This window comes from Miniopterus natalensis, chromosome 7 (genome assembly GCF_054644295.1).
Source record: "Miniopterus natalensis isolate mMinNat1 chromosome 7, mMinNat1.hap1, whole genome shotgun sequence".
Lineage (NCBI taxonomy): Eukaryota > Metazoa > Chordata > Mammalia > Chiroptera > Miniopteridae > Miniopterus > Miniopterus natalensis.
The window spans coordinates 13,732,222-13,758,120 of NC_142087.1; the positions used below are offsets into that span (position 1 = coordinate 13,732,222).

General features: G+C 52.3%; 1 protein-coding gene across 1 annotated transcript in view; it reads right to left on the bottom strand.

Annotated features, from left to right (window-relative positions):
- The window catches only part of EFCAB8 (EF-hand calcium binding domain 8), a 43,284-nt gene that overhangs the window by 506 nt on the left and 16,879 nt on the right, over nt 1–25,899 (bottom strand). Inside the window, exons 9-25 of the mRNA XM_016200641.2 lie at nt 24,118–24,191; nt 21,644–21,774; nt 17,288–17,355; nt 16,803–16,954; nt 15,070–15,207; nt 13,564–13,677; nt 12,084–12,311; nt 11,249–11,319; nt 10,296–10,500; nt 9,233–9,442; nt 7,958–8,092; nt 5,557–5,778; nt 4,861–4,998; nt 3,381–3,549; nt 2,304–2,433; nt 955–1,159; nt 772–870 (exon numbers count right to left, since the gene is read on the bottom strand). Coding sequence (XP_016056127.2) covers nt 772–870; nt 955–1,159; nt 2,304–2,433; nt 3,381–3,549; nt 4,861–4,998; nt 5,557–5,778; nt 7,958–8,092; nt 9,233–9,442; nt 10,296–10,500; nt 11,249–11,319; nt 12,084–12,311; nt 13,564–13,677; nt 15,070–15,207; nt 16,803–16,954; nt 17,288–17,355; nt 21,644–21,774; nt 24,118–24,191 — 2,489 coding nt within the window. The remainder of the gene's footprint in view (nt 1–771; nt 871–954; nt 1,160–2,303; nt 2,434–3,380; nt 3,550–4,860; nt 4,999–5,556; nt 5,779–7,957; nt 8,093–9,232; nt 9,443–10,295; nt 10,501–11,248; nt 11,320–12,083; nt 12,312–13,563; nt 13,678–15,069; nt 15,208–16,802; nt 16,955–17,287; nt 17,356–21,643; nt 21,775–24,117; nt 24,192–25,899) is intronic.

A 25,899-nucleotide genomic window follows, 5' to 3' on the forward strand; every position in this document is an offset into this window, starting at 1 on the left:
GCACTGGACTTTCCCATCTTAGAATGAGACCTCAGGCTGGACCCCGAGTGGGGCTCTGGTGCAAGGAGCTCCCACAGGTGCTACCACACCTCCCATTGGCACTCGCCAAGATGTGCTTCAAGTCCCATCGCCAGGAGAGGGCAGGGAAGCCCAGTGGTCCCTTTTCACACTGACCTCCCCCCAGCCCAGGACAGAGGAGTCTCCTCACTTATTCTGAGTCCCCACCACAGAGGCAGGGAGCTCCCGTAATGGCCCTATGGCAGATGAGGAGGGAGAGGCTATGAGAGGCTGGGGTTTGCCCAAGCATTAGGCAGGATGGGGCTCAGAATGGGTCTTTCCCAAGTCCTTGCTCCTTCCTCTCCCCAAGGAGAGCCCCTTTCCATTCCCTCTGCCTCTTACTGCTTGTGTACCTGGCCCCACGACACCTGTGTCTGCTCGGGAGCAGCCCGCAGTATGGAGACATGAGCAGTAAAAACACTGACAAGCCAATCGCCAGACTGGGAAATGCTTTGAAGGCTATCGACAGGTGCCAGGCCCACGAAGGACGTCCTCCCATAGACCCAATGAGGCTTGTCCTCAAGGACAAAACCTGTGTCCATGGCTTCAACCAGGGCCTTGGCAAACAATTCATTTGGACCAGCTTCATGCTGGAATCCTGTTAAAGGATGGATGTTCCCCCTCACCCTCACCAGAGGGCCCTGTGAGCACAAGGGTGGCACTGATGGAGCCTCCAACCCCGGCATTTCGGGGAGCAGTCCCCCCCTGCCTCACCTGGTGCTTCATCAAGCCATACTGCACATTGGTGGACAGGAGTCCAGGACTCCGTGACCGCTCCTTGGGCTTGTACGCTGCTCCCAGGACTTTGCTCACCTGCAGGAGTCATTGACAACAGTTGAGACTCAGGACTGAGAGCTGGGGCCCATCAAACCACCTGTGTCCCCCATCCAGCCTCACCTGCTTGTCCTTGGACTCCCACTTGTGCCAGCTGTTCTCAATATCTTCTAGCGAGCGCTCTCCAGCCCATGGGGACATCAGGGTTATCTTCTGCAGCTTGGCCCAGGCTTCGGCCTCTGTGTCTGCCTTCCCATTCAGGAGGGCCAAGAGTGCCACCTGCTCCCGCCGCTGGTACACCAGGGCCTCAGCAAGGTCCCGCTCCTCCCTGAGGTGAGGGGCTTTCCTTCATAAGATGCCCTCCACACCACAAGTCAGGGAAGCCCTCCCAGGAACCTCAAGAGGGTTTCTTCCTCCTCGACCTGATCCTCTCCAACCTTCATATTCCTCACATGAGGCCATACTGCCCAGGGCCCATCACTGACATTAGCAAAGCCCAGATTAAATTGCCCCCCAACAAGCCCTGTGATCCTTCCCATGACCCTGTGCTCTCCCCCATGGAGGCCTGACAGCCCATCGGGACCTTACCTGGACCTCCCTTTGGAATACTTAAACATCCTCTCCCTCCCAGGGAAACCCTGCCTCTGCCTGTTTGACATCCCTCCATCGGACTATAAAGACGCATGCCCTGACAGACGCATAGGAACCACAGGACCCATAGTCAAAACCCAACTCCAAAATCTCTTCTCCTCTGAAGCCTTCCTTACTTGATCCACCCAATCAGGGGACTGTCCTCTACCATCCCTGTTCTTAATAGTCTACTACGTATCACATAGAATAGTAGCCATGAGTTTGTGTATTCATCTCCCCAGTGGACTATGAGTTCTCAGGAGCAAGACTCATGTCTGGATTGTTTGGAATTTCTATAACCTAGTACAGGGCCCGGCAACCGGCAGGACCTCAATAAATATTTTTTGAGTAACCCCAAATTATCCAAGATGCGGTCAGGAGTAAGGGTAGGGCCTGGGTGCAGGAGGGACCTAGGGAGGAAACAAGCAGCAAGCAGCCTGCCTTCCCCATGGCTCAGAGCCCAGCGTCTATTCAGGACCAGAGCCCTGGGCGTTCTCCTGCCAGGGCCTCTGGCCGTGTAGAAATGGCCCCTGCAGAGAAGCCAGCACTGGCAAATCTGAACCTGGCTCTGGGGTAGGGTCCCATCTAAGGACTTGGGTTTTAATATTTCCTTCGGTTTGTACTGCTCAATCTCTCAGCTGAGCTGGGCTAGAACAGAGCCTCAAGCTCTTAGGCCCCAGCTGCCACCTATGGAGTCAAGTTACCTGCAGATCCCAAGCCTTTGGCCTTCTAGGGTCCTCCCTGAATGTGCCCAGTACCACCCAACCCAGGTGAGGTTGCCTGGGACCTGGAGAGGCTCCCAGCACCTGTATCCTTGGACCAGAGGAGACCAGGTAACTCACTGCAGCTCTGAATGAGCCTTCCTGGAGGCGTGTATGGAGGGAATCTTTTTCCTTAAGCTTGGATGTAGCTCATGATCTCCAAGCATCTGGGCATCCTGCAGCCTGTTCCAAACACTCAGGCCAAATGTACCTGGGATTTAACCAGACCCAGCTCAGTAACAATGACTGGCCTCACCTCCCTCTCTGAACCCTCTGCCCCTCACCCTCTACCCTTGAGTCAGCCAGCAACCCCTTACCCTTGGCCCACACTTCATGATGCCCACCATATGTCAGGCATTATGCTGGCTACTCAACAAATAGCTGGAGGAATCAGACACTAGCCCTAGTATATACTTGGAGCTCAGGCCTAATGCATCCTGCCTCACACATAGGCTGAAGTGGAGAGAGTGTTATGGCAGTGACGGAGTGAGCCTCAGCTGGGCTTTAGGTAACTAACGTATGAAACGGCAATGGTAAAAAATGACGAGGTGTCATCAGACATGAGGTCAGGTGTGGGGCTGGGAGGAGCAGGACTGATGTCGAAAGCAGACAGTGGAACAGAGAGACATGGGTCCTACTACTTCAGGCAGGGGCAGGGGCAGGGGCAGGGTGTGGTAAGAAGCAGGCCATTAGCCTGCTGCCGGGCGTGGCTCGGCAGTTGAGCACCAACAAGTGTTCTGTTTCTGGATATGATGGTGGCTATATGGGTACATCTTTACTTTGTGAAAATTCACCAAGATGAACCCTTTTGGTTTGGGCACTTTTCTTTATGCATGTTATAATGTAAGAATTAAGTTTATTTTTAAGAAGAGAAAGGAATATACCTTATCAGATATATGATTTGCAAAAATATACGAAGGCAAGTAATAATGTAGAGTGAGTGGGTAGATGGGCGGACAGATAGTTGACGGGCATACTGCAGAAATAACAATTGGATAGACTCATATCCTGTAAGACTATTTGAACAAACAAAGCTGCTGTAGCCTAAAAGCCCCATCCCATGGGATATAAGGCTTATGCCAATTTATGTTCTAACAGGGACAGGGACAGGGACAGGAAGAGCCATGGGGCATGACTGAGCTTCAGCAGGACCCATACCAATGGCATCGCCAGAGAGTCTCCAAGCCTTGACATCCTGGTCCTGGCCAGCACTGATCACCAGCTGGTAGCTGTCCACATATAGGATGTCTGCCACACTATCCAAATGGCCATTCCAGCTCATCAGAAGCTTGGGGGGAGCCAGGAAAATGGTCTTGCCAGCCACGACCTACAAGAGACAGTACAGGAGAATTACTTAGAGCAAGACCATCACAGAGGCTCAACAGAGGGCGCCCAGGAATCAGAACCCTCTGGAAGGACCCTAGGACAAGGGCCAGGGTTCTAGTTCTAGGTGCATTCCCACATTAACTTTCTGGTGACCTTAGATAAGTTCCAGCACTTCCCTGGCCCTCACTGGCCCCTTTGGTAAAATCATAAAAAGCATTTACATATCGCTATATTATTTACCAGTGGCCTCTCTACAGATTATTCCATTTGAACACAACACCATTATAGGATGTGTATGAGTCTCACCATTTCACAAAGGAGAGAAGTGAGTCAGAAATGTTCAGTAACCACAAGGATAACCACTTCTAATAGAATAGGCTTGTTTCATCTGTTTTTTACTTTACATAAATGGAACAAACAATGCAGACTCTCATGTGCCTGACTTCTTTCACTTAAATTGTTTGAAGAATTCCCCATTTTGTAGTGAATAGATGTAAGCCATTCATTTCCAGTGTGGGGTATTATTCTGGACAGTATATACACCACAATCTATTTTTCCAGTCTACATTGGTGGGCATTTTTGTTGTTTCAAATGTGAAGTCATTACAAGTAGTATTCCCCTCAACATTCTTATTCATATTTCTTAGAGCATTTATTTCTCTTGAGTGTAAACCTGGGAGTAGAATTGCTGGATTATGGAATAGGCACATCCAGCTTTAGTAGCTACAGTTCCCCAAACAGTTCCCCAAAGTGATTATACCAATTTGCATTCCTACCAGCAGTAGAAATTCCAGTTGATCTGTATCCTTGCCAACATTTGGTATTGCCTGTCTTTTTAGATTTAGTCATTCTAGTGGGTGTGTAGTGGTATCACATTGTGACTTTAATTTGCATTTCCTGATAACTAATGAAAAGGTGCTTGATGTCAATAGTCATCAGGGAAATATCAATTTTTGATATTTGTAAATGTATTATCCACTCAAGAAAATACATAAATATTTTTATTATTTTAAAAAAGAATGCACAACTTCAGGGATCTCACTGCAACAATCAAACCCCATGAAAGGTGTCTGTGTGTGCATGTGTGTGTGTACATGCACATGTGTATGCATGTGGGTGTGTTTGATGCGTGCATACTTGTGTTTTACTAATTAATGGTGACTTCTGGTTGACAAAAACTTGTCCACATCAGTCAGACAACCTTGAACAGAAAACATGATAGACTCAGAATCTCAATATGAGAACCATGGTCCCAGCTCATTAACGGAGCTCTAAGTTACTTTTCTGAGCAACCATCCAGTATTCTTCCTACCTCTTTCTCCTCCAAGAGGATGCTGTATGAGTGGCTGACCTCGCTCTGTTTAGGAGTTAAGAACTGGAGCTTGTTTGATCCACTGGATTGAGATGACCACCTGCTGGTGACTACGCAGTAATCCTTAATGTCCCAGATCTAGGCACAAACTGTGAGTTAGTGGCCCAGCACCACTTCACCCCAGCAGCAGCGCACTCTGTGGACCCCTCACAGACCACTTCCCCTCACTTCAGCGGGGCAGTCCTTACACCTCTGAGACACCTGGATGCTCAGGGCCAGGAGGGGCCCCAGTGATCTTCTAGGTCAGACCCCTTAGCTAGCATGCAGAGAGGGTGAGACTGGCCCCAGGACAAAACACTCGTGCCTTGTGTCTCACCACAAAACATGAAATCAGGTCCTGAGACAACTGATCACAGATAGATGCATGGCTGAAGGGTGAGGGGTTGTAGGGAGACAATGGCAGAGCACAGGATTCACTGGGGAAGGCTCCTTGGAGGGGCCTTTTGAACCAAACCTTCACTCATTTCACTGGGCACACCAGAGCAGGAGAGGACTTATGAGGTAACCCATCCTACCGCCCACAAATGAAACCATACCCAGAGGCAGTAGGGACTAGGCCAGGGCCACCTGTGGCAAACGGGTGGCTAGAGTTTGGCTGACAGCAGCCCCCCAATCTCCATGCCAGTTCTTCCTCACCTTGATGTGCCCTTTACTATCCCCTGTGACAAGGATGCAGTCATTTTCGTCAGTGGCCATGGCGCCCACGACCACGTCCCCGGGGTCTTTGGAGTCCACGGGGAACTTCCCCAGCAGGCCGCCGTTCCCGTGGATGGACCAGGCATAGATGTGGCCGTCGATGCAGCTGCTCAGCAGGGCGGCCGTCTGCGGCAGGCGTGGCCTGCTCTGCAGGAAGATAATCTGGGGGAGAGGTGGGCTGCTCGGTGGCGCTGTCACAGGTCACTGAGGGTCACCACACCCACCTGGTTCCCAGATGCCCAGTGAGGGTGGCGACGGGACACCATACTTCCTACCTCCCTGGTAACCAGGAACATTTTGCTGAACTATGAGCTCCTAGAGGGCAAGGATTTGTGTCTGTTTTTGTTCACGGCTTTATCCTCAGCAGTCACAGCGGTGGGCAATCACAGCGGTGCCTGACACATGGCACATGATCAATGAATGGTTGTTGAATGGAGACGTACAAGTCTGATTTGTCCTAAGTCTCAAAGAAGATTTTCTAAGACCTGTAACTCAACTGGAAGCTGAGTTCTACTTGGAGGATGAGTTCCTTCCCCTTCATATATCACTATAGTAAAATGTTTCTATTTTCCAGCCAATCGCCAAAAATGCATTTTAACCAAATTCTTCTGCAAGTCTTGTTTGGATCACACCCTTTGCTAATTCCCCCCCCGTGCTCACTTTCACCTGACACATCACTCCTGGGGCTCATGTGGGGGCCACAGCGGGGAGTTACTGTGTATGACGAGCATGTGTAGAGAGCTGCTTACCTGGACCCCCCCCCCCCCCCCCGTGAGGCAGGGAGAGCACAAGGACATAAAGCACATCAGCCAGGCAGGGGAAACAGGAGGCGTCCCGACTTGTGCTGCGTCAGAAACTACAGTGTGGTGGCTTATGTGTTCCCCAAACATGTCCCCAACAACGACAACAAAAATCTCATTTATCCTCGTCAGAGAGGTGCAAAACAGAATGCTCAACCTGCTTCCCACTGACCCAGGTGCCAGGGTCACCAAACCAGGAGGCCCTAAACCAAAGACAAAAGCAAGCATTTCCCCATGTGTGCAAGTGTACTTGTGCACTGTACAAAGTGTGGACAGCACAGGCCAAAAAGAAAAAATGAAATCACCCACAGGATCCCAATAACCAGAAATAATCACCATTAAGATATTAATGAATTTCCTTCCAGCTTTTTTCTAATTGCATTATCTGTAAAGACTTTTATCATATATTTTAAAATTATCAAATAGGCATGCAAGAATAGACTGTCTTCATAGTTTATGATACATCCAAACTATGGGGCATCATGCAATGATTAGAAAGCGTAAGAAAACGTCAAAGAATAAGCTGACTCTAGATTACTGATGTAAAAACACAGCCATGATGTATCATTACATTTTTTTAAAACAGCAAATGGCAGGACATAGCTATAATTTAGATATAAGTTTACATCACTGGTCTAAAAATAAAAAGGGCAAAGGCTAAACCTACCCGTTATCAGTGCCGGTGACCATTACTGTTGGGATGGGACGAGATGGGGCAGGGGGTAGGGAGGAGGCAGAAACGACGCACAGGGGACTTTTATTTTTTGCTTTATGCACACTTCTTTTTTTTCTTCTTTTCTTCTTTTTTTTTCTTTTTACCAACTAGCATGATTTTTAAAACTTTTAAAAGAGAGGAAAGCTCATTCAGAACCTGGAGGAGAGAATGTCCAGACACGAGCAGATCTCCGCTCCAGCCCACAGGACCCGGCTCTGCAGGGCACTGCTCCCCTGCTCGAGGCCCTGGTCCCTGGGTAAGGGGACAGCCCTGCCATACCCTAACACAGCTATGATTTGGATTTTCACTGGGCTCATAGCAGGAATTAGGAAACCCATATAGTCTCTAAATTACCCTATCTTTGCAGATTAAAGCTGGAAGGGTCCTTAGGGGTGACCCCGTCCAGAGGTGACAGCACAGCCATGGGTATCCAGAGCCAGGCAGGAGAAAGGTACAGGAAGAAGTGAGAACACAGATGACCCAGTCCCCCTCACATGTCATACAAAACACCCTACCGGAGCACAGCAAGGCATTTAACAGTGGATTCTGGAAATGCCACTTTTCCTCCCTCCCACTCCAGCCCCCCAACCAGGAGGGGACACTGCTCACCTCCCTAGACAACCCCCCATATCCATAGAGCTTCCCCCAGAAGCAGCAGCCTTGCAAACAAATCCTGAGCAGTACCGTCATCTCCACCGGGCCTCTCCAGGCCCTGGGGAAAAACCAGGCTGGGCCCCAGACCCCCAAGTTTGTAGGCACTGCATTTCCCACCCCACCCCACTGCTCACACCGCTCACCCCCCAGACCCTGCCTGAGCATGGCCAACCTTCTCCACCGATGCGTTAGACTGCAGGAACTGCTTCTTCTGCAGCTCTCCATTTTTCCTTTCCGTCTCTTGGAGGAGTGACTGTCTGCCATAGTACATTCTCAACAGCTTGAGACTGCCAGCGCTGTAATACTTCTGGAAAGCAAAATGGGCCTCCCAGGTCATCACAAGGGGGTCTCCTGGCCTATGGGGAACAGGGGCAGATGCTGAAAGAGCAGCCACTCAGCCCCACTCAGCAGATACGCCACCCTGTGAAAGGTACAGCTGGGTGTCTAACAGATCCTGGGCCTAAGAGACCTGAGTTTGCTTTTGGGGAAGACCCTTCCTTTGCCCTGGAAGAGATACCCTGGCTAAAGGTGAGGATGGGGGGGGGGGGGGGCAGCCACTGCTCCAGGAGATTTGAATACAGTGGTACAGCCCCGATACTCAGAGATGGTGTGAGTGCCTTAGAGTGACGTCCAGCATCTGCCCCTGACAGCAGAACTGAGTCCTGTAGGTCATCGCGATCCAGTTCTAGACCACCCTGTGCCTGACCGGTATTGTCTGTTTGGGGAAGGTGGGGTTTCTCGCTCAAGCCTCAGTCCCTAGGAATGGGGGTGGGCCTCAATTGCTAAGACAACCTGACAGGCTTCCACACCCCACACAAGAGGTTACTGTCTTCACTGCAGGGTCTGAGGCCAAACCACACCCAGCGAGTAGGGGGAGAGTCGCCCCTGCTCTTTCTCCCTACTCCCCACCCCCTGCCAAATAGGACCATCAGTCAAGCCAGAAGGGTTGATCCTGGGACAGACACCAGGGCTCAGAGGAGGAAAGTGGTTTGCCTGCACCTGGGAGTTGGTCCCCAGGGAGGTAAGGCTTGTTGGGGAAGTAGGTGAGCCCTTACGCTCATCTCTGCTGGGGCAACATGAGCTGGAAGAGAGAGAAAGTCGCCCAGGATCTAACCTCCAGTTGTAGGTTCTTTGGTTGTCTTGCCTCCAGGTCCTGCCCCTGAGCTTGCAGACTTTGGGTCTGGTATTGGCCATGCTCTGGGAAGGGACCGTGCTCAGGCCCGAGGCAGCAGAGTGGGCTAAATACCATGGGCCTAATCAGGGAGGTGCCCTGCCCAGCCCACCACACTCAAGACAAATGGGTTAACGGACCTAAAGGCATTCTGGAAAAAGTGCCTCCATATAAGGAAACAAACACACACACACACACACACACACACACACACACACACAGCGAAGTCAGGTGGCTAGAGAGAGGGTGGCCGCCTGGTGCAGCTCTTGCTCCCACCTGCAGGGGCACAGGCTCATCTGGCTCCTGGTCACTGGGGTGTCTCATCACAGGCGGGGCTGACATTAGGTTCTGCCTCAGGATGGCATTGGCCACAATCTTGGTGCTGGGGCCCAGAGGCTGCACGAAGGTTTTGCGTGCCCATTTCTTTGGCTCCACACGGGCCTTGCTGGGTCTGAGGCTTTCAAACGAGCAGTCCTCTGCTTGTACCTGTGCCAAAGAGAGAGCAGCCTCTGGGGCACAGCAATGTCCCAGAGGGAAATGCAGGATCTCCCCGGTCCAATTCCAACAGCACAGGGCCCTCCAGGTGCCCAGGGCATGCTTCCCAGAAACTGAGTACCCCTAGAGGCATCAAACCAGAGCCTAAGACCCTGTCCCTGGGCCAACCGCTAATGCCTGAGTACCCACAGGCAGAAGGCTGTTCCCATGAGGGACTCAGTCTCCCCATCTCTAAAATGGACAGTGGTTCCCAAATATCTTTGAGGCTCTTTTTAATCTTAAAGGAAGCTCCAAAGTATAAAATTGATAAAAAGCTAAGCTGCTCTGGGAGAAGCCCCTATAATAGCCTCTAAGCATCTCTCTCCAACATGTACCAAAACTACTGGATGAGGTGACCTCAAAGGCCCTTCCAGCTTTAATCTGCAAAGATATGGCAATACAGAGACCGTACGAGTTTCCTGAATCCCTGCCATGAGCTCAGCGAGTGGGAGTGGTGATGGGTAAGATAGAATCCTCCAGGACGGAGCAATCAACTGGAGAGAACAAGATCAGCACCCCAGGCTCTGGAGTCAGATTACCTGGGTCTGATCTATCACTTCTTGGCTGTGTGACCTTAGGCAAGATGTCTAACCTCTCTGTGCCTCAGTTTCCTCATCTGTCAAATGAGGATAATTATAGAAACTATCACCTCCCCACCTACCTAGCTCCCGACCTCCTCCAGAACAAGTCACCACCGTCCTCTCTACTTCCTGGGGTGCTCTCCACCCCCCGCCCCAGGCCCTAAGTGATCTTGACCTACAGCTAAGAGAAAAATGAAAGAAGAGCATGTTCCTATTGACCACACCTTCTTAGGCAGCAAGGGTAAGGGGCTCTCAGAGGCGTTGAATTTGAGGACGGGCTTGAACACATTGACGTTCCAGAAGAGAATGTCCCCGTTGTAGGAGGCGGTCCCGAGGAACTGGTTCTGGTACTTGGCCACACTCAGGATATCCTCCGTGTGGAAGGTCTGCCAGTGGTGGCACAAGAGCGCCGGCTTGGTCTTGTGGAACCTGCACACATGGCCAGAGGTAAGAGGGCTGAGAGCTGAGCCTCAGTGCTCCATTGCAGCAGCACTGGCTACAGGGGGACGCTCGGGGGTCGGAGCAGGGCTGAAGTTCTGCCCGTTGACCTCATTTACCAAGCACCTACGATGCGCCTACTGTAAAGGCACTATCCTAGGCCTTCATGTAAACTAATCTTACAGAGCTGTGCCATTTGGGTCCGGTTAAGGATTCCGGTTTAGAAAAGGGGAAACCACTGCCCTAGAAAGGCCCTCTGAGGAGGAAGAGACCTTGCACACACGTTTCTTCCTTCTGCCTGGAATGTCCCTCCTACCCCAAGCTCTTTGCTGCTTCAGTAAGACCCCTTCTGCTCACTCTTCAGAACCCACTCTACCCGTGAAATCCTTAGATGAGCTTTTTCTGACCACCCCTGAGACTAAATCCAATTTCTGTCTCCTCCCCACAGAAACCTCTGCTCAATAGACTGTATCATTATAAATGATGTCGTTTGTTAAATGATGTTGTCTGCATCCCCCTAGAAGCTCCAGAAGGAAGGAGAACCCAACATTGTTGTTCACACGCATCCCCAGCACCCACCACAAAGCCTGGAGCATGTCGTCTTTAAGGAGCCGTGAGCGGGTGGGCGAGCAGAGGCAGCTTCGGACACTGCCCGGCACTCAGCTCCTGCTCCCTGCTCCAACCGCCGCAAAGCCAGGAGGAGGGGAACCGCCCACCCACAGCCGCCCTTGCTGCTCACATGAAACAAGTGATTCTCTTATTCCACCCGGTCACATAGAACACTTTATTCATATGGATGATCCCGCTAATCTGCGAAGAGAAAGCAGAACTCTAAGCGCCTCAGAGAAAACAGCTCTGAGCCCCGAGCGTCTTCCTGATCGTATGGAGCAAGAAGCCAACCCTCTCCATGTGATGAGAATTCTCTAGAGGTGATACCACCACATGTTTTTCAGGGCGTCTTCACATCCTGTTATCTCAGTTGATGGACTTAGAGGAGGCAGACAGGGCCGGTATCTGTGTCCACTTTATAGGGGATAACTGGACAACAGACAAGGGACTTGGCTAAGGTCAAATGACTGAGCGATAAGGTCTGACTAGTGCTCAAAGCCCTGGCTGCTTGACCAGGTGCTCCTTCTGAGTTGGTTAAAGGACTGTGCCGTAGGGGCTAGTGACAGGCTCAAACCCCAGAGTGGGACTGCTGGCCTTGCACTTTGCCACGCCCACAGACTGTCCCTCTACCCTGTCAGGCATTTCTCAGATAGGGTTAAGCAGGGGTGGCTCTGAGGCACCTGCCACCAGTGCTAGGAATGCAATCCCAAGCTCTCATGGGTGGGGTAAGAAATGCTAACAAGCTGAAAGCAGGAGGAGCTAACATCTGTGGAACACTTATTAAGGACGGGTGTTATTACTGTCTTCACTTGTCCCGGAGGACACAGGCGCGGGAGGTGTGACGACGCACAACCCACGCGTACAGCCTTTCAGGGAGGCATAAAAAATAGCAGGCCCCGGAGTCCCAGGAGCTGTGCTTAGCTTCTCACAAGGCCCCCTGACCCCACCCAGTGGACCAGACTGACCTCCAGCTTGTCCGGGTTGGGGAAGCTCAGCAGGGACTCGCCAGTGCTGTAGTTCCACATCTTTATGGTTCCGTCACGCAAACCCGTGAGCAGGCACCGCTCGGACTCATCCAGGGACATGGCAGTAAGCTCCACTTGCTGGTCACGAGTCACAGAGAACTCCATCATCCTCTTGCCTGTCACGATCTCCCACACACTCACCATGCCACTCACAAGGCCGCTCACCACCTGCGGGGCAGGACACGGTCTGGGGCTCCCGCAGAGGCCGGTGTCCCCACGCCCAAGGGCGGCCTCCACCTGTCATGGCTGGGCCTAGCCTAGCCCTTCTCCATGCACCGAGAAGACAGGCGTTTGGGGATCCCTGCTGCCGAATCAACCCCCTCTTGAAAACAGGTCTTCCTCTACTCTGGAGCCCAGGGCAGTGCAACCTTGGCACAGCTGTTTTAGAAGAAGCCAGTTTGGTGAAATCCCCTTTAACTCAGAATTGACATTTATCAGAATCTATCCAGAGAAAATAATCTCTAATTCAGAAAAAAACTCTTTTGAAGCATCATTAATTATGGGGGTGGCACACAGGAAATATAATAACTGCCCCCTAACAAGGGAAGTGTTGAGAGTAAAAGATGGTCACTCTACTTGGCGCAACACTTGGCTGCCATCACAAGTGTTACAATCAACAACAGTAGCAGTGAGGCTATTTCAGAACAACCCTCCTGCTGAGAACGTCTAGAAAAGCTAGGGGTGGGGGTTAAAGCTGTCTGAAGGCCCTGAGGAGCCCAAAGTATGCAGGATGGTGGTGCCAGGAGCCAGGAAAAGAGGGAAGTGCTGAAAGATGAGCTCTGGGTTCATGTGGCCCAAGGTTACCTCTGCAGCAGATACAGCCTGCCCTGCCCAGAACCCAAGCCAGAAAAGGGGTCCAAGTGAAAGTGAGCAGAGGGCCTAGGGGCCTTTGCTGTCCCTACACCTCAGAAACCATGTGCCCAGTTGCCCTGTCCAGCCCAGAGGTCTCCACTCAGGACCAGGGTGCTGCCTGCAGCCTGGCGCTCCATCCCTTCCCATGGTGGACAAAGTTAAACTAGGGCTTCCCTGGGAAATGATGCCAAGGAACAGCACCCCCGTCCGCCCCTCCCCTCGGGAACCCTGCAGAGCAGCCCACCCCTAGTTTCCCCTTTCACATTCGCATAAAGAGGCTGCCTGTGCAGAACTGACCTGCAGCAGCCAGGGATGCACAGGCTCAGAGGGGCCAGGCAATGCGCTGACCGAGTGGTGGAGCTTCAATCTCACCTTGGGTCAGCACCTCTACAAGGCTGCTTCTCCTCCGGACCCTGCTGCCCTCACCACCATAACAGCTATGAGAGTTCACACCACCCTGCCACCTGCCCTGACTGCCCCTTGGATCTGGATACATCAGGAGGCCTGGGTCCTGCCCCAGGTCACCCGGCACTTCTGCTGGCCCCCCGAGATGAGCTGGCCCATTCACCTGCTTAAAAATCTTGCTGTAGAGGACAGCACACAGGGGCAAGCTGTAAGTAGTGGTCTTCTCCCCAGGTTCCCCAGGCCTCTCGGTCTCCATGTACCCTTTTAGGATCCCAATCTGTAATGAGGAGGGAGCAGTCGGCTATGCAGTCCAAAGGGCTCTGCCCTCCTTGACTGGCCCCAGGAGAAACTTCCAGTAAATTGAGACATCAAGGCATCCTGACTACACACAGGCCCAAGCCTAGCAAGGTCCCTCTCATCCCTACTCCATGTCCCCACTCCCTGAGATGGGGGCTTTCAAGCCCTAGTGTTCCTAGGGCCCCAAAGTCCAAGGTTCCCCATAACTTCTGAGAAGCATACAGCCTCAACCTGGGGTCCCCTCCTCCAGGAAGCCTTCCCTGACTACTACCCCTGCCCCAGGCTAGACTGAGGATCTTTTTCCTGCCCTCCATGAAGCACCAAGCTTATATGCCCATCATAACACTGCATTTTCTACTGACATTATTTCTTCTTCTACCCCGTAGGTTCCTCAAAGGATGGAACCGTGTCTAATTAATGTATTCTCTGCTCCTGACAAAGGGCAGGGGTTGATAATGTTTGAGGACCTGAAATGAACTTCAAAGGTCTATTCAATTCAACAAATGCCGGCAGCCAGTCTGGCACTCAGGAGAGAGGAAGGAAGCCACAACCTCCCATCTCAAGAAGCCTGCCATCTGGGGGTGAGCCAGCCAAGGGCACAAGGACGATGTATGTGTCCCCTGCCAGGGTGGCCTGGTCCACAGAGGGTATAAGGCCTCAGTCGAGCTACCCCTAACTCTCAACCACAAACAACACACTTGTCCCCTTTCTAGACCAAATCTTCCTATCTCCTTGCTGCTGGTTGTCCTGCAGCTCCCTCAGCTCCCATCTTGTTACAGGCCCCCCCACCCTGCACAGTCAGCCCCTGTGCTTCTCCCAGTCTGTCCTGTCCTCCAGGGTCAAGGTCAGGACAGACTGTGCACGAGCACCAGTTAAGTCAAGCTCACAGGTGGTCTTCACATCAGGTCTCTCCAGGTTCTCTCCTTTAGAGGGGCTGCTTGAGTATGGCCCTGCCTTCCTGAAGTTCACGATTTATCAGGAAAGTCATGTAAGAGTGACAGGATAGAGGTGCAAGACTGTGATAATGGGGAGGCACAGGTCCAAGGGAGCTTGGAGGGGGTCCTAACTCAGCCTGGGTGGTAGGGGGTGCTTTCAGGATATGCAGGTCAGAAAAAGAGCAGACGGAGCAGCACCACAGAGGGTGACAGGCTGGGTTCCTAGAAACACTCTTCCAGGAAATCCCAAGAGATGGGAGCCTCATGGGCCAGGCCATAGAGTCTAGCAGCTTCTTTTTCATTGTGTCATGAAGAGCAGTCTGGGGAGGGACAGTCGGTGACCATTCCTTGGGTGTCCCGTGGGACCTAAGACCCGGCCACAGTGGCCACCCTCTATGTGCAGCCCGGATGCCACCTCCCTCCCGCACAGCACTCACTGAGTAGGTGCTGCAGATGAGGGTGTGGTCGCTCATCTGGAAGTAGGCGCTAGTGATGGGGCAGTTTCCCAGGGCAAAAAGCTTCCCACAGAAGGACTGGAGGCATATGCATTCCTGCAAGTCCCACACGCGGATATTCTGGGGAATAGAAAACAGGTAGAGAGGAGAGTGGGACGCAGCTGGCACCTGAGGCCTTGTGATGTGAGCAGGGCCAGGGCCCACCGTGCAAGCACTTCCAATGCACACCCACGGCACTAAGTGTCTGCTCTGGCTCCTGACCCTGCGAGAGGGACACTGTTCTTAGGCTCATACAAGGAAACCGCAGCCTGGCTCTCTGCCCCCTGCTCCAGCCTTCCCCAGGAACTCTACCCTGCTCAAGCAACTGACAGTCAGGGGTGAAGGAGCAAGTGACACAGCACATGCCCTTGCAGACCCTCACAGCTCCCACTCCAGCCTCCTCGAGCAAAGCCAGGTGGGACGCAGAGAGTGCCTACCAACATTGTTGCCCAAAAGGCCCACCGGTCCCCAGAGGATCCCCCTCAAGTTTATCCCAGGTTGAGGAAGTATCCCTAGAGAAGCCCCTACAGAAGCCCCTCCAGGACACTCCTGGCTTAGAGGCATGGGCAGTGAGCTGGGAAGGCATGGACTTGGAGTCCATACCCTGGGGCTGCCCATCGCTGACCATGAGGACTTTGACAAGCCCATCCCCAATTCTTCAGCAGTGGTGATGATGCCCAGCTCCCAGGACTGCTGAGAGAATTCCAGACAACAGCAACTATGAAGATGTGTTGGGGATGATAATCTGGGTGATACTGAGGGTGCCAATTCTCAATCAACTGAGTCCCAGAAGACACAAACTTGTCCCCTGATGGAGGGCACCTGGAACCACTGGCTGCCTCCCCACACTGGCCAGAATGCCCCAGCAGCCCAGCAGATGGGGCACCACCCTGAACCAGTAGCTGTGCAGGAGCAAAGTGAACGGGATCCTAAGCTGGGGAGCCCTGGGCCTTGGAGAAAGTTCCAATTGGTTCCTGACAACCAGAGCAGTCAAGAAGAGATCCCTAGGAGAGCTAGAGGTGTAAGTTTGGGCCTGGGGGAGGGTAGAGGCAGGGAAGGGCTCACATGCATTGTATACCTACTGTGTGCCAGACATGACACTGCCCTTTTACCCCTAGTTATGCTCTAAGCCACTGACAACCATTCTGTGGATGAGAAGACTGAGATTCAGAAAAGGGAGGGGCGCCCGGCCGGGTGTAGCTCAGCAGTTGAGCATCGACCTAGGATCCAGGCGATAGGGGTTCAATTCCCGGTCAGGGCATATGCCCGGTTGTGGGCTTGATCAATGACTCTCTCATCATTGATGTTTCTATCTCTCTCTCTCCCTCTCCTTTCCTCTCTCTGAAATCAATAAAGATATATTTAAAAAGAAAAAAAAAGAAAAGGGAGGGCCATGGCCCAGGACCACAGCCAGGCTGACACCTGGGAAGCCAGTTCTGGTGCACTGCTCAGAGCTGGGCTCAGCCCCTCATGGTGACTCCACCCAGGCATCTTCCTCTAGGCCTTAGGCCAGGGGTGAGACCATGGGCAGGGAGCTCATACCATTACCCTGGGCCTCAGGCTCCTGCCAACTGCTGGTCCCTTGGCAGCCAAGCTAGATCATTATCCCCAGGCAAGTGTCTCTGCAGGAGAACAGGAGCTGGGGGGTTTGGGGGGAGGCTCCATGAGGGCAGCACCTTGTCCTTGGAGATGCTGAGGAGGATGCTGCTGTTCTTGCCGTTCACGAGGATGTGCGTCACCGAGGTCTGATGCCCCTTCATCAGCCACACAGGCTTTTTCGAGAAGAAGGGGTTCCACAGGCGGATGAGGGGGTCATAGCCACCGGTCACTGGTTAAAAAAAAGGAGTATCAGTCACTGGGGGTCTATGCTGGGACCTTATCCTTGGGCCAGGCGTTGGATCCCAACTGGGCTTGGCAGAGGGGGGACATTGCTACAATTCACCCCTCTGCCCCTCCCACCCTCCACCTCCATGCCAAGCACAGCCTGTGTTACTACACTATTCCAGGTGGCCATGAGTGGGGACCAGAGCAGCAGGAGAAGCCAGAAAGAGGCAGGAGGCTGCAAGGCCTCCTCCTTGGCTCTGATGGTCCCTACGCCCCAGCAGTCCTCACCCCAGTTCTGCCAGGTCAACAGCTTCTGTGTGACATGAAGATTACTTACCCAGGAAGTTCTTTTCTGGGCAGTAATCAAAGCAAAGAATTCCTTTTCTTAAATTCAGCACCGAAAACCTACAACAGAAAGGAAGAGAGGCTGTGGGGCTGGGAGCGGCCTCAGGGGAGCCACTGATCCTGGGGTGGGGAGGAGCTGGAGATAAACTGCAGGGAGGCCAGGCGAAGTCACTACCTCTCCACCAAAGGAGAGAAGCAGCCCCAGAAGCCCTGCCCGGAACACACCCTGCACCTGAGTCAGAGTCTCAGGTCTCAGCTCCGAACCAGCAGCTCATGGGAGAGGCACCCGCGTCCCACCTATAGTTGAAAGCAGCCAGAGAAGCAACTACTTACAGTAACACCTTTGCCTCACTCCACAGGCGAACTTCACTTGATCTTCACCTCAACTATGGTGGGACAGGTGTCTCCCAATCACAACACAAATCAAAAGGGAAGGAGTTCCAGGGCCAGGGAAAGGGAAGAAAGCTCCTGGGTGCCATGTCCTTGCTCTGCACTGGTCCCAGTGCTGGGTGCTGTTTTGTGCTCCACCTGGACCCCTCACATAACTCTGAAGAGTGTCATGAGCTCTGTGCCATGATGAGGACATGGAAAGGAGAAGTTAGGGAGCTTACCCAAGGTTACATGATTGGTAAGGAAGGAGGTCAGGATTCAGAGCCAGGGTGGACATGTCAGGAAGAGGCAGGAGGCTCAGCTCCAGGAAAGAAAGAGGTGTGGCAGGGTGAGTGGGGCATGGAAGGGCCAGGGGGACCCAGGCAGGGTTTGTGGGAAGGTTAGGCCCAGCAGCCCTCACAGACCCAGCAGCCCTGGAAACCCAGTGCGTTTGCACATGCTATTCCCTCTTATCCACACATCCTGCCCTGCCAGCTCCTTCTACTTGGAACTCTCCCTCCAAAACTCAACTCAAAGACCTCCAGCCCTCTAAGCTGCATGTCCCCCACTGAACTTGCCTTTGAACTGGCTCATCCACCACATCTCAGAGACTCCCTCTCCTGTATGCCCCATAGCCCCCACAGCCCCCCACAGCCCTGGCCTCTGCTTAGTTCAGGGACCGCTCTTCATTTCTGTCAGCCTCCCAGTGGGCCTCTTAACCTCCAGTCTTGCTTCCTTCCAATCTGCTCTCCACTCCACAGCAGAATGATCCCTCAAAAAACCAAAATGTCAGGAAGAACAACTGAATACATGTATTCAGACACATCCTTCTCCATACACATATGTACAGAGAAATCTTCTGGAAGAACGGTCCCAAAAGGTCACTAGGAATTATTTCAGGCTGATTCACCCATTCATTCACCAAAGTGTTAATAGCACCTACTCCCTGCCAGGATTGTGAGGCACAGATATGATGCCCTGGCCTTCCTGGAACTTCCTTGTAGAGGGACGCAGCAGGAGCGAGCAAATGAACAGAGATGGAGATGGACATTCACAGATCATGGAAAGCCCTGCGGGGAAACAAACAGGGGCTTCGACAGGATGGCTGGAGGAGACCAGGTCTACAGACAGCTGCTGTGCAGAGAAGGGCCTGGAAGGTCAGAAGGGACGCAGCGAACAAGGCTACTGCAAGCAGTTCAGATGAGAGATAACAGTGGCTTCGACTAGGTGGTGAGGGCAGAAGTGAGAGAAGAGGGGGGCAGCGGGGGAGATGCTGTAGGTCAGTCCACATACTCAGCACAGGTCCCTGCCACCCGGCCCTAGTTCCTCCATCAGATTCACCGCTGGCTCCAACCACCTGGAAAACTCAGCTCAGGCCACTGCTGGGAAGCCAGACGCCTAGGCCACACTGCCTCCAAGGCTGAGGCCCACTCCAGAGGCAGGGTTTGGATTGGCAGTGCCAGGCCCTACCTGCGGAGGCCAAGCCCCAAGAGGCCTTCCTCAGGAAGAGGAAACCAGCAAGCGGTCAATGGTGCCACCTGCCAGACAATTTGTGTACTGCATTCAGATGGGAAGGAAGGGGGGTGTGGTCATGTGCGTATAAATATATTGTCCAACCAAGCCCCCAAATATATCTCAAATCCCTCCATCTCCACCCTAGAGGTTGACTGCAGGCCACCATCATATGTGCCCTGGCATCCTCACCGGTGTCCCCATCTCGACTCCTACCCACATACACTCTGCTTGCCACAGAAGGATGCTCCTACACATCGGACCACACTATTCCTCTGCTCAGAACCATTCTAGAACTCTGTTTATATCTGATTCCAAATAATTGTAAAAAGATATTTCTGAGATAGTTGGGGAAAGATTAACTTAGACTAGGTACTAATGATATTAAAGTATTACACTATTGTCTCTACTTCTGTGTGTGTTTGAAAATTTTCATAATAAAAAATGTTTAAAAAACAAAAACCATAAATATGCACAACACAAGAGGATACCAGGTAGAGAGGAGTGATGCAAAGGCCCTGGGGCAAGAGCATACTTGAACCACAAGGGGACCAGTGTGGCTGGAGTGGAAAGGTAGACGAGGTGTGCTCAGGAAGGCAGCAGGGCCCAACCACAGAGGGCTTCGGGGCCACAGTGAGGTGATCCTCCTGTTAGCCTCCTGCTGTTGATTCTCAATAAAACAAGAAGTTGATGAAACACATATCACAGACACGAGGTAATACTAACTCCAAAGCAGAGAGATGAATCTCAGCCAACCAGCTCCAAGCAAAATCCTACCCACTGCCCCACTAAAAGCAACGAAACCGAGACTGAAGCTTCTCCACATCAGACATTCTCCGAGGCCCCTTCCTCTAACCTGCAGTTAGTTCCAGGACTTGGCTGGGAATGTGCACAGAATTCTCTGGTTAACAAGACACTGGACTTACAGTGAGGCCTGGGATACAACCCCAGCTCAAAGGTCTGCTCCAAGCCGGTCACCTCCCTTCCCTAAGCCTCAAGTTTCCAATCTATAACATGAAGCACTAGGCCTAAATTAGCCCTACCAGCCCAGGATTGGATTTCCCTCTGGAAGACAACTAGGACAGGAAGGAACAGATGGAGATGGGACCTAAATGGCCCTCAGTCTCCCCACTGTCCCTCACCAGCTGTGCCCCCAACACGAGCCTCAAATCTCCTGCTGTTCCCCAAGACAAGGGGGCTATAGCTCTTATTCAGCCTGTTCAGGAGCAAAATGTCACAGACCCAAAGGCTCCAGGTGTAAAGAGCTGGGACAGTAAGAAAACTGCAGAGACAGGGAAACCCACCCAAAAGAACCCTCAGGAGGAAGTACCTACTGTGACGTGCCGAGTGAAGGGTGAACCCTAAAACCTTAGAATCAGGACTTTTAATGATGGAGTGAGACAAAGGGGTTTGATAAGGGGAGGGGGAAGTCACAGGATTCCAGCTTTATTTATAGCATTTTAGTTTTTTACAAGGACAATGTATGTAGACACCTGTGTGAAAAACACCTGATTTTAAGGAAAGGGAGAGAGGGAGGGAGGCAGGGAGGGAGGGAGGGAGGGAAAGAAAAAGTTTTCTCTGGGGTAGAAGACACTAGAATGAAGGAAATTGATTGGAACTCTCTCCAAAACCCTAAGTGCTGTGAGTCGTGGAACACATACACAAAGCATGCTCATTGGAATAACCCTGAGGTAAGTGAAGGGGGGCTATCACCCTCTGCACAGGAGGAGCCGGGCTCAGGGAGGACGCAGCTCGCACTCGCTGGGCCTGGGCCGGAGCCCGCCCTCTGGCCCCTGCTTATGCTGCGTGCAGGGTGAGAGAAGCCCTAGTTTAATCTTGCTGCTGGTGGCAATGCCAGAATGACGACTAAACCACACTCCAAGCAAGTTCTCCTCACACTGTATACCTGTGTGTGGTGACGGATGTTCAGCAGACTTACTGCCGAGATCACTTTGTAATATACATGGGTATCAAATCATTATGTTGTGCACCTGAAATATAATGCTATGTCCATATGTCTCAATTAAAAAAGAAAACAGCCCGGCCAGGCGTGGCTCAGCAGTTGAGCATCAACCTAGGATCCAGGAGATCGCAATTAGATTCCCGGTCAGGGCACATGCCCAGGTTGCGGGCTCGATCCCCAGTCGGGGGCGTGCAGGAGGCAGCCGATCAATGGCTCTCATCGTTGATGTTTCTATCTCTCTCTCCCTCTCCCTTCCTCTCTCTGAAATCAATAAAGATATATTTTTAAAAAAGAAAACAGACTCCAGAGACCATGTTCTAACCACCACAGCCCAATGTCGGCCCATAGGGCCCATGTGATTTGTAGAACACTGTGCTGCCCACAAGCAATGCCACTGTCCCGGAGGTGGGCCTGCCCTCAGCAGGGATGGCCCCTTTTGTATAAAGTGAAGAAGACCCACACCCACCTCCCTCCCGGACACCCCCAGAGAAAGGGGCTTCTTACCTGGGGTTCTCAGAGGCTTTGGATGGCAATATTGTCAGCACCAGAGAGGACTTTTTGATGGCTGAACAGGAGGCCACCAGGTTCATATGGGGAATGAACCTGACCTGTTGACACCAGTTGTGATGGAGAGCCTGGGAAGAGAGCAGCAGTGGTGGGAGACCCAACCCAAAGACAGCCTTTCAGGCCCAGCCTCCAGAACCATATGGCAGGTGTTGGGGGCAGGAGGGACCCAGAGATCACCAAGCCCAATGCCTTTTAGTGATCACAGCTCTGACAAAGTACTATGGCCCGCAGCCCTACCCCAGGCCCTGTGACCAGGGGTGTGTGGCCATGACTTGTTGGTGAAAAGGCCACTGTCATGTGAACTCTTGTTTATCATTTAGAGGACAGACAAATCTGGCCCATATTAATATTGTCTGTCACCCCCTCCCAAAGCGGGAGAAAGGAGGGATTCGAGTCTACGGGTCCTCTTACCCTCAGCAGCCCCAGCACAGATTAACCTATGCATCCTGGCTGCACCACTGCCCTCCACGTTTGTCAGGACACTGTGTGGAGTACCTGAGAACGTTATCTGGTGCAACTTGGGCAGCAAAAGGTTGAGACTCACAAGTCAAAGGGGTGGCCTGCCCACACAGGCTCCAAATTCTCCAGTTCCAGCCCTGGGGTCCGCCCAGTGCTTGGCCTCCCAATCCAGAGGCCTCCTCCCTGGGACAGGAATGGAGGAAGTGAGTTGGAAGGGTCGTCAGGCCCTGAGCTACGTTTTACATGCCTGTCTCACTGAATATCACAGTGGGCACCAAATCCAAGGCACTGAATGGGTCACTTAGCAGCTTGGAGGGAAACCAAGCCCAAGATGAGATTCCCACAGAAGATGGAGAAAAGGAGTGCTCATGTGGGACTCCCTGAGAGGCTCCCAGGGCCTGAATGACTCCACCTGCTCTAAAAGAAGCATGGAGGAGCCCTGGGCCACCCAACTCAGACTTCCTAGAGTGTCAGATTTATTCATTCATTCATTTAACAAATGTACGGGGAGCCCACAGCCCCAGACCCTGGAGACAGCAGAGAAGAGAGCCAGCTCAGTGCCTATCCTCAAAAAGCTGTCATTCTCATGGGAGTGGCAGGACAATGGAAGGAAGATACCAAGGTAAGAGGTGGTAGCTGTGATCCTGTGATCTGTAATAAGAAATATGTATTTCATCTTTGTCCCTGATTCTGGCACAGAGCTCCTAGCACGCTGGGCATTTCCTGAGTGATAAGAGCTATAAAGGTGTGTGATATTCATAAGAAGCCCCTCTCAGCCAGTTTATGTAGAGGTGACCTTTGGAAAACACCTAAGGATGGGGGCTGGTTACCAGGGGAAGCAACCATGTGACTGGAGGGTTGGAATTTTTAGTTCGAGGGAGAGGAGAGGAGGTGGAGGTTGAATTCAATCACCAACAACCAATGATTTAATCAATCTGGCCTGCGTAACAAAGCCTCCATAAAAAGTTCAGAGAGCTCCTGGGTTGGTGAACACATGGAGGTTTGGAGAGAGGGGTGCCCTCAGAGAGGGCAGGGAAGCTCCAAGTGCCTTCCCATATACCTTGCCCTACGCATCTCTTCCATCTGGCTGTCCCTGAGTTATATCTTTTTATAATATACCTGTAATCTAGTAAGTAAAACATTTCTCTGAGTTCTGTGAGCCGCTCTAGCAAATCAATCAAACCCCAGGAGGGAGGGGATCATGGGAACCTCCTTCCTATAGCCAGCCGGTCGGAAGCACAGGTCACAACCTGGATTTGTGACTGGCATCTGAAGTGAGGGGCAGCCTTGTGGGACTGGCCTTAACCTGTGGGATCTGACACTAGTTGTGTTGAACTCTAGGACACCCAACTGGTGTTGGAGAATTTCATGGTGATGTGGGGGGGAAACACACACATTGTGGTTAGTGTCAGAATCCTATAAGAGTGCAGGGTGAAGGGATAAAGGCAGAGGCAGGCGGTGGGACTGTTCCAGGCAGATAGGTTAGGGATCTGAAGGAAATACAGGCAGGCATATAGGTACCTAGAGGAGGAGTATGTCAGGCTGAAGGAACAGCATGTGTCAAGGCCCTGAGGAGGGAAAGGACTTCATGCGTTTAAGAGAGAAACTACTGCGGGGTTTTGAGCAAAGTAGTGACATGGTTGTATTTCTGTCTCATAATTCCTCTGGCTGCTGAAGAAAGCAATAAGTAGAGAAAGGACATAGGCGACAGCTAGTAGCCACATCCAGGTGAGGCGGTGTCTGCGGGGACAGGGGCTAAGCAATGAAGGCAATATGTGAGACAGCCAGGCCTGGGATACAGAAAGAGCTGGAAGGGTCCAACAGGTGCCTCCACCCTGTTCCTACAGCCTAAGACTGAACCCAGGGGGCAAATCTACTCTTTGCATTTATTTTTGACAGGTGTATGTACACATAACTACCATGGTAACAGGCCAAGGAAAGCTACAACTTACCTTCAGTTGGTAACTTCTATATAAAGGAGACTCCTCATTTAAGAGCTTCTTCATGGAAACACTGATCCAATGATCTGCTGGGGTAGAAAACCGAGGCCCATGTCACCAGTTCTCCTCCTTTGCTAGACGAGGAAAACCTCAGAAGTCACCTTGAGTCTGTTTGCAATACCTGTATGTCTCAAAAGCCTTTTCCATCCAAATGCTCATTCAAACCTCACTGTGTCCTAGTGAGTTCAGTGGGGGGAACACAACACCCAGAAAACAGACCCCGCAGGTTAAGGCTGCAGCCCAGAGCCCCCCCCCCCCCCCCAGCAGCTCACAGCAGAGCTCAAACCAGGTTTCCAGGCTCCCCACTCTTCCCAGCTGCTACAATCTAAAACAGCTGATTCTGTTAGGCAGCTCTAACTTCCCTGGCGTGGAAAATGAATTGAGGTCCTGGGCTCTACTCATTCTGAAAAGAGTCATTTGGGAGTTTGCCCTCATGCTTCAAACTACATGCGCCCCTTATCCAGCAAACACAAGTTCCAAGGAGCAGCTGCATGCATGCATTGTATACTGAGCACGTCAGGAGCAACTGCACCAGGCACAGCCCTGCACTCCCGGAGTTTAGAGTCTCCTGACTCTGAAAACCTCCCATGGAAGAGCGCGGTGGACCCTCTGGGGCCAGCTGCACAGCATGACACAGATGGGCAGAGGCAGCAGTGACTGGGGACACAGCAGGGTTTAAGGAGGTAGGTTAGAAGCCAGGACAGTCTGGGCTCAGGTGTGAGAAAAAGATCCAGATAAAACAGAGAAAGGAGAGAGGGGATTCCGGGCCTTATGTCAAGCATTTTCTGCTGCAAGGTCACCAGCCCCATCTTGCAAGGGCAGGAAGAGGCTTGAAAAGGAAATCCCAAGGGATGGAGTGTTGCCCAAGCTCACTAAAATGGGCAGGCTCAGCATGGGAGCAGGAGGAAGGAAGCTTAGTCCTGGCTGGGCTGCACTATGACCCGTTTGCCTGCCTGTGGCTGCCACTAGGCCCACTAGGCCAGGAGAGCTCCAGAGGGCAGGGGAGGCAGTGACTGCGCACTTGCTATATGCTTCACACGACGCACTCTCCTTGCATCTCACAGCAAAGCCACAGACTGAGTGTGCTCATCCTATTTGAATAAGGGAACTGAGGCACAGTGAGGTTAGGAAACTGGTTCAAGGTCACACAGAGCTGGTCTGTCCGACTCCTTCCAAGTCAACATGCTGCTGGGCCCACCTTCATGTTTGTCCCCAGCCTTTAGTCAGCATGGGGCATGGAAGGATGCCAGTCCAACACTCCAGCTTCATCTGTTCCCCATGCCCCTAATTTCCTGTCCATCACCTCAGCTCAAAGACCACCCCCCCATGCCAATTCTCAGGGTGGCACAGAGCAACCGAAGCAAGCACCAGGGAGAGGCTGATGAGGCAAGGACATAGCAGGTGTCCACCCACTGCTGCATCCAGAGCAGAATGCATTTTCTGTTCAACCAGGAGGACACTGCCCCAACAAGCTTGGCAGGAGATGCCACTGAGGCCTGAGAGCCCTGAAGGATGTCCTGTTCAGAAACTCTGCCTAGAAGCCCAAGGGGCCACTCTGGTGTTCTGGATGGAGGGGTCAGTATCCCCGTGGGCTGGGGCCCCTGCTGGCCTCACCATCCTCTGAATGGGGCAAGCTGGATGCCCAACATTGTGCATTGAAGGTTTGACCCTGGACATGGTCCAACTCAGATGAGTCCCTGACTGCCCCAGGCCCCAGGGCTTCAGGATCAGTGC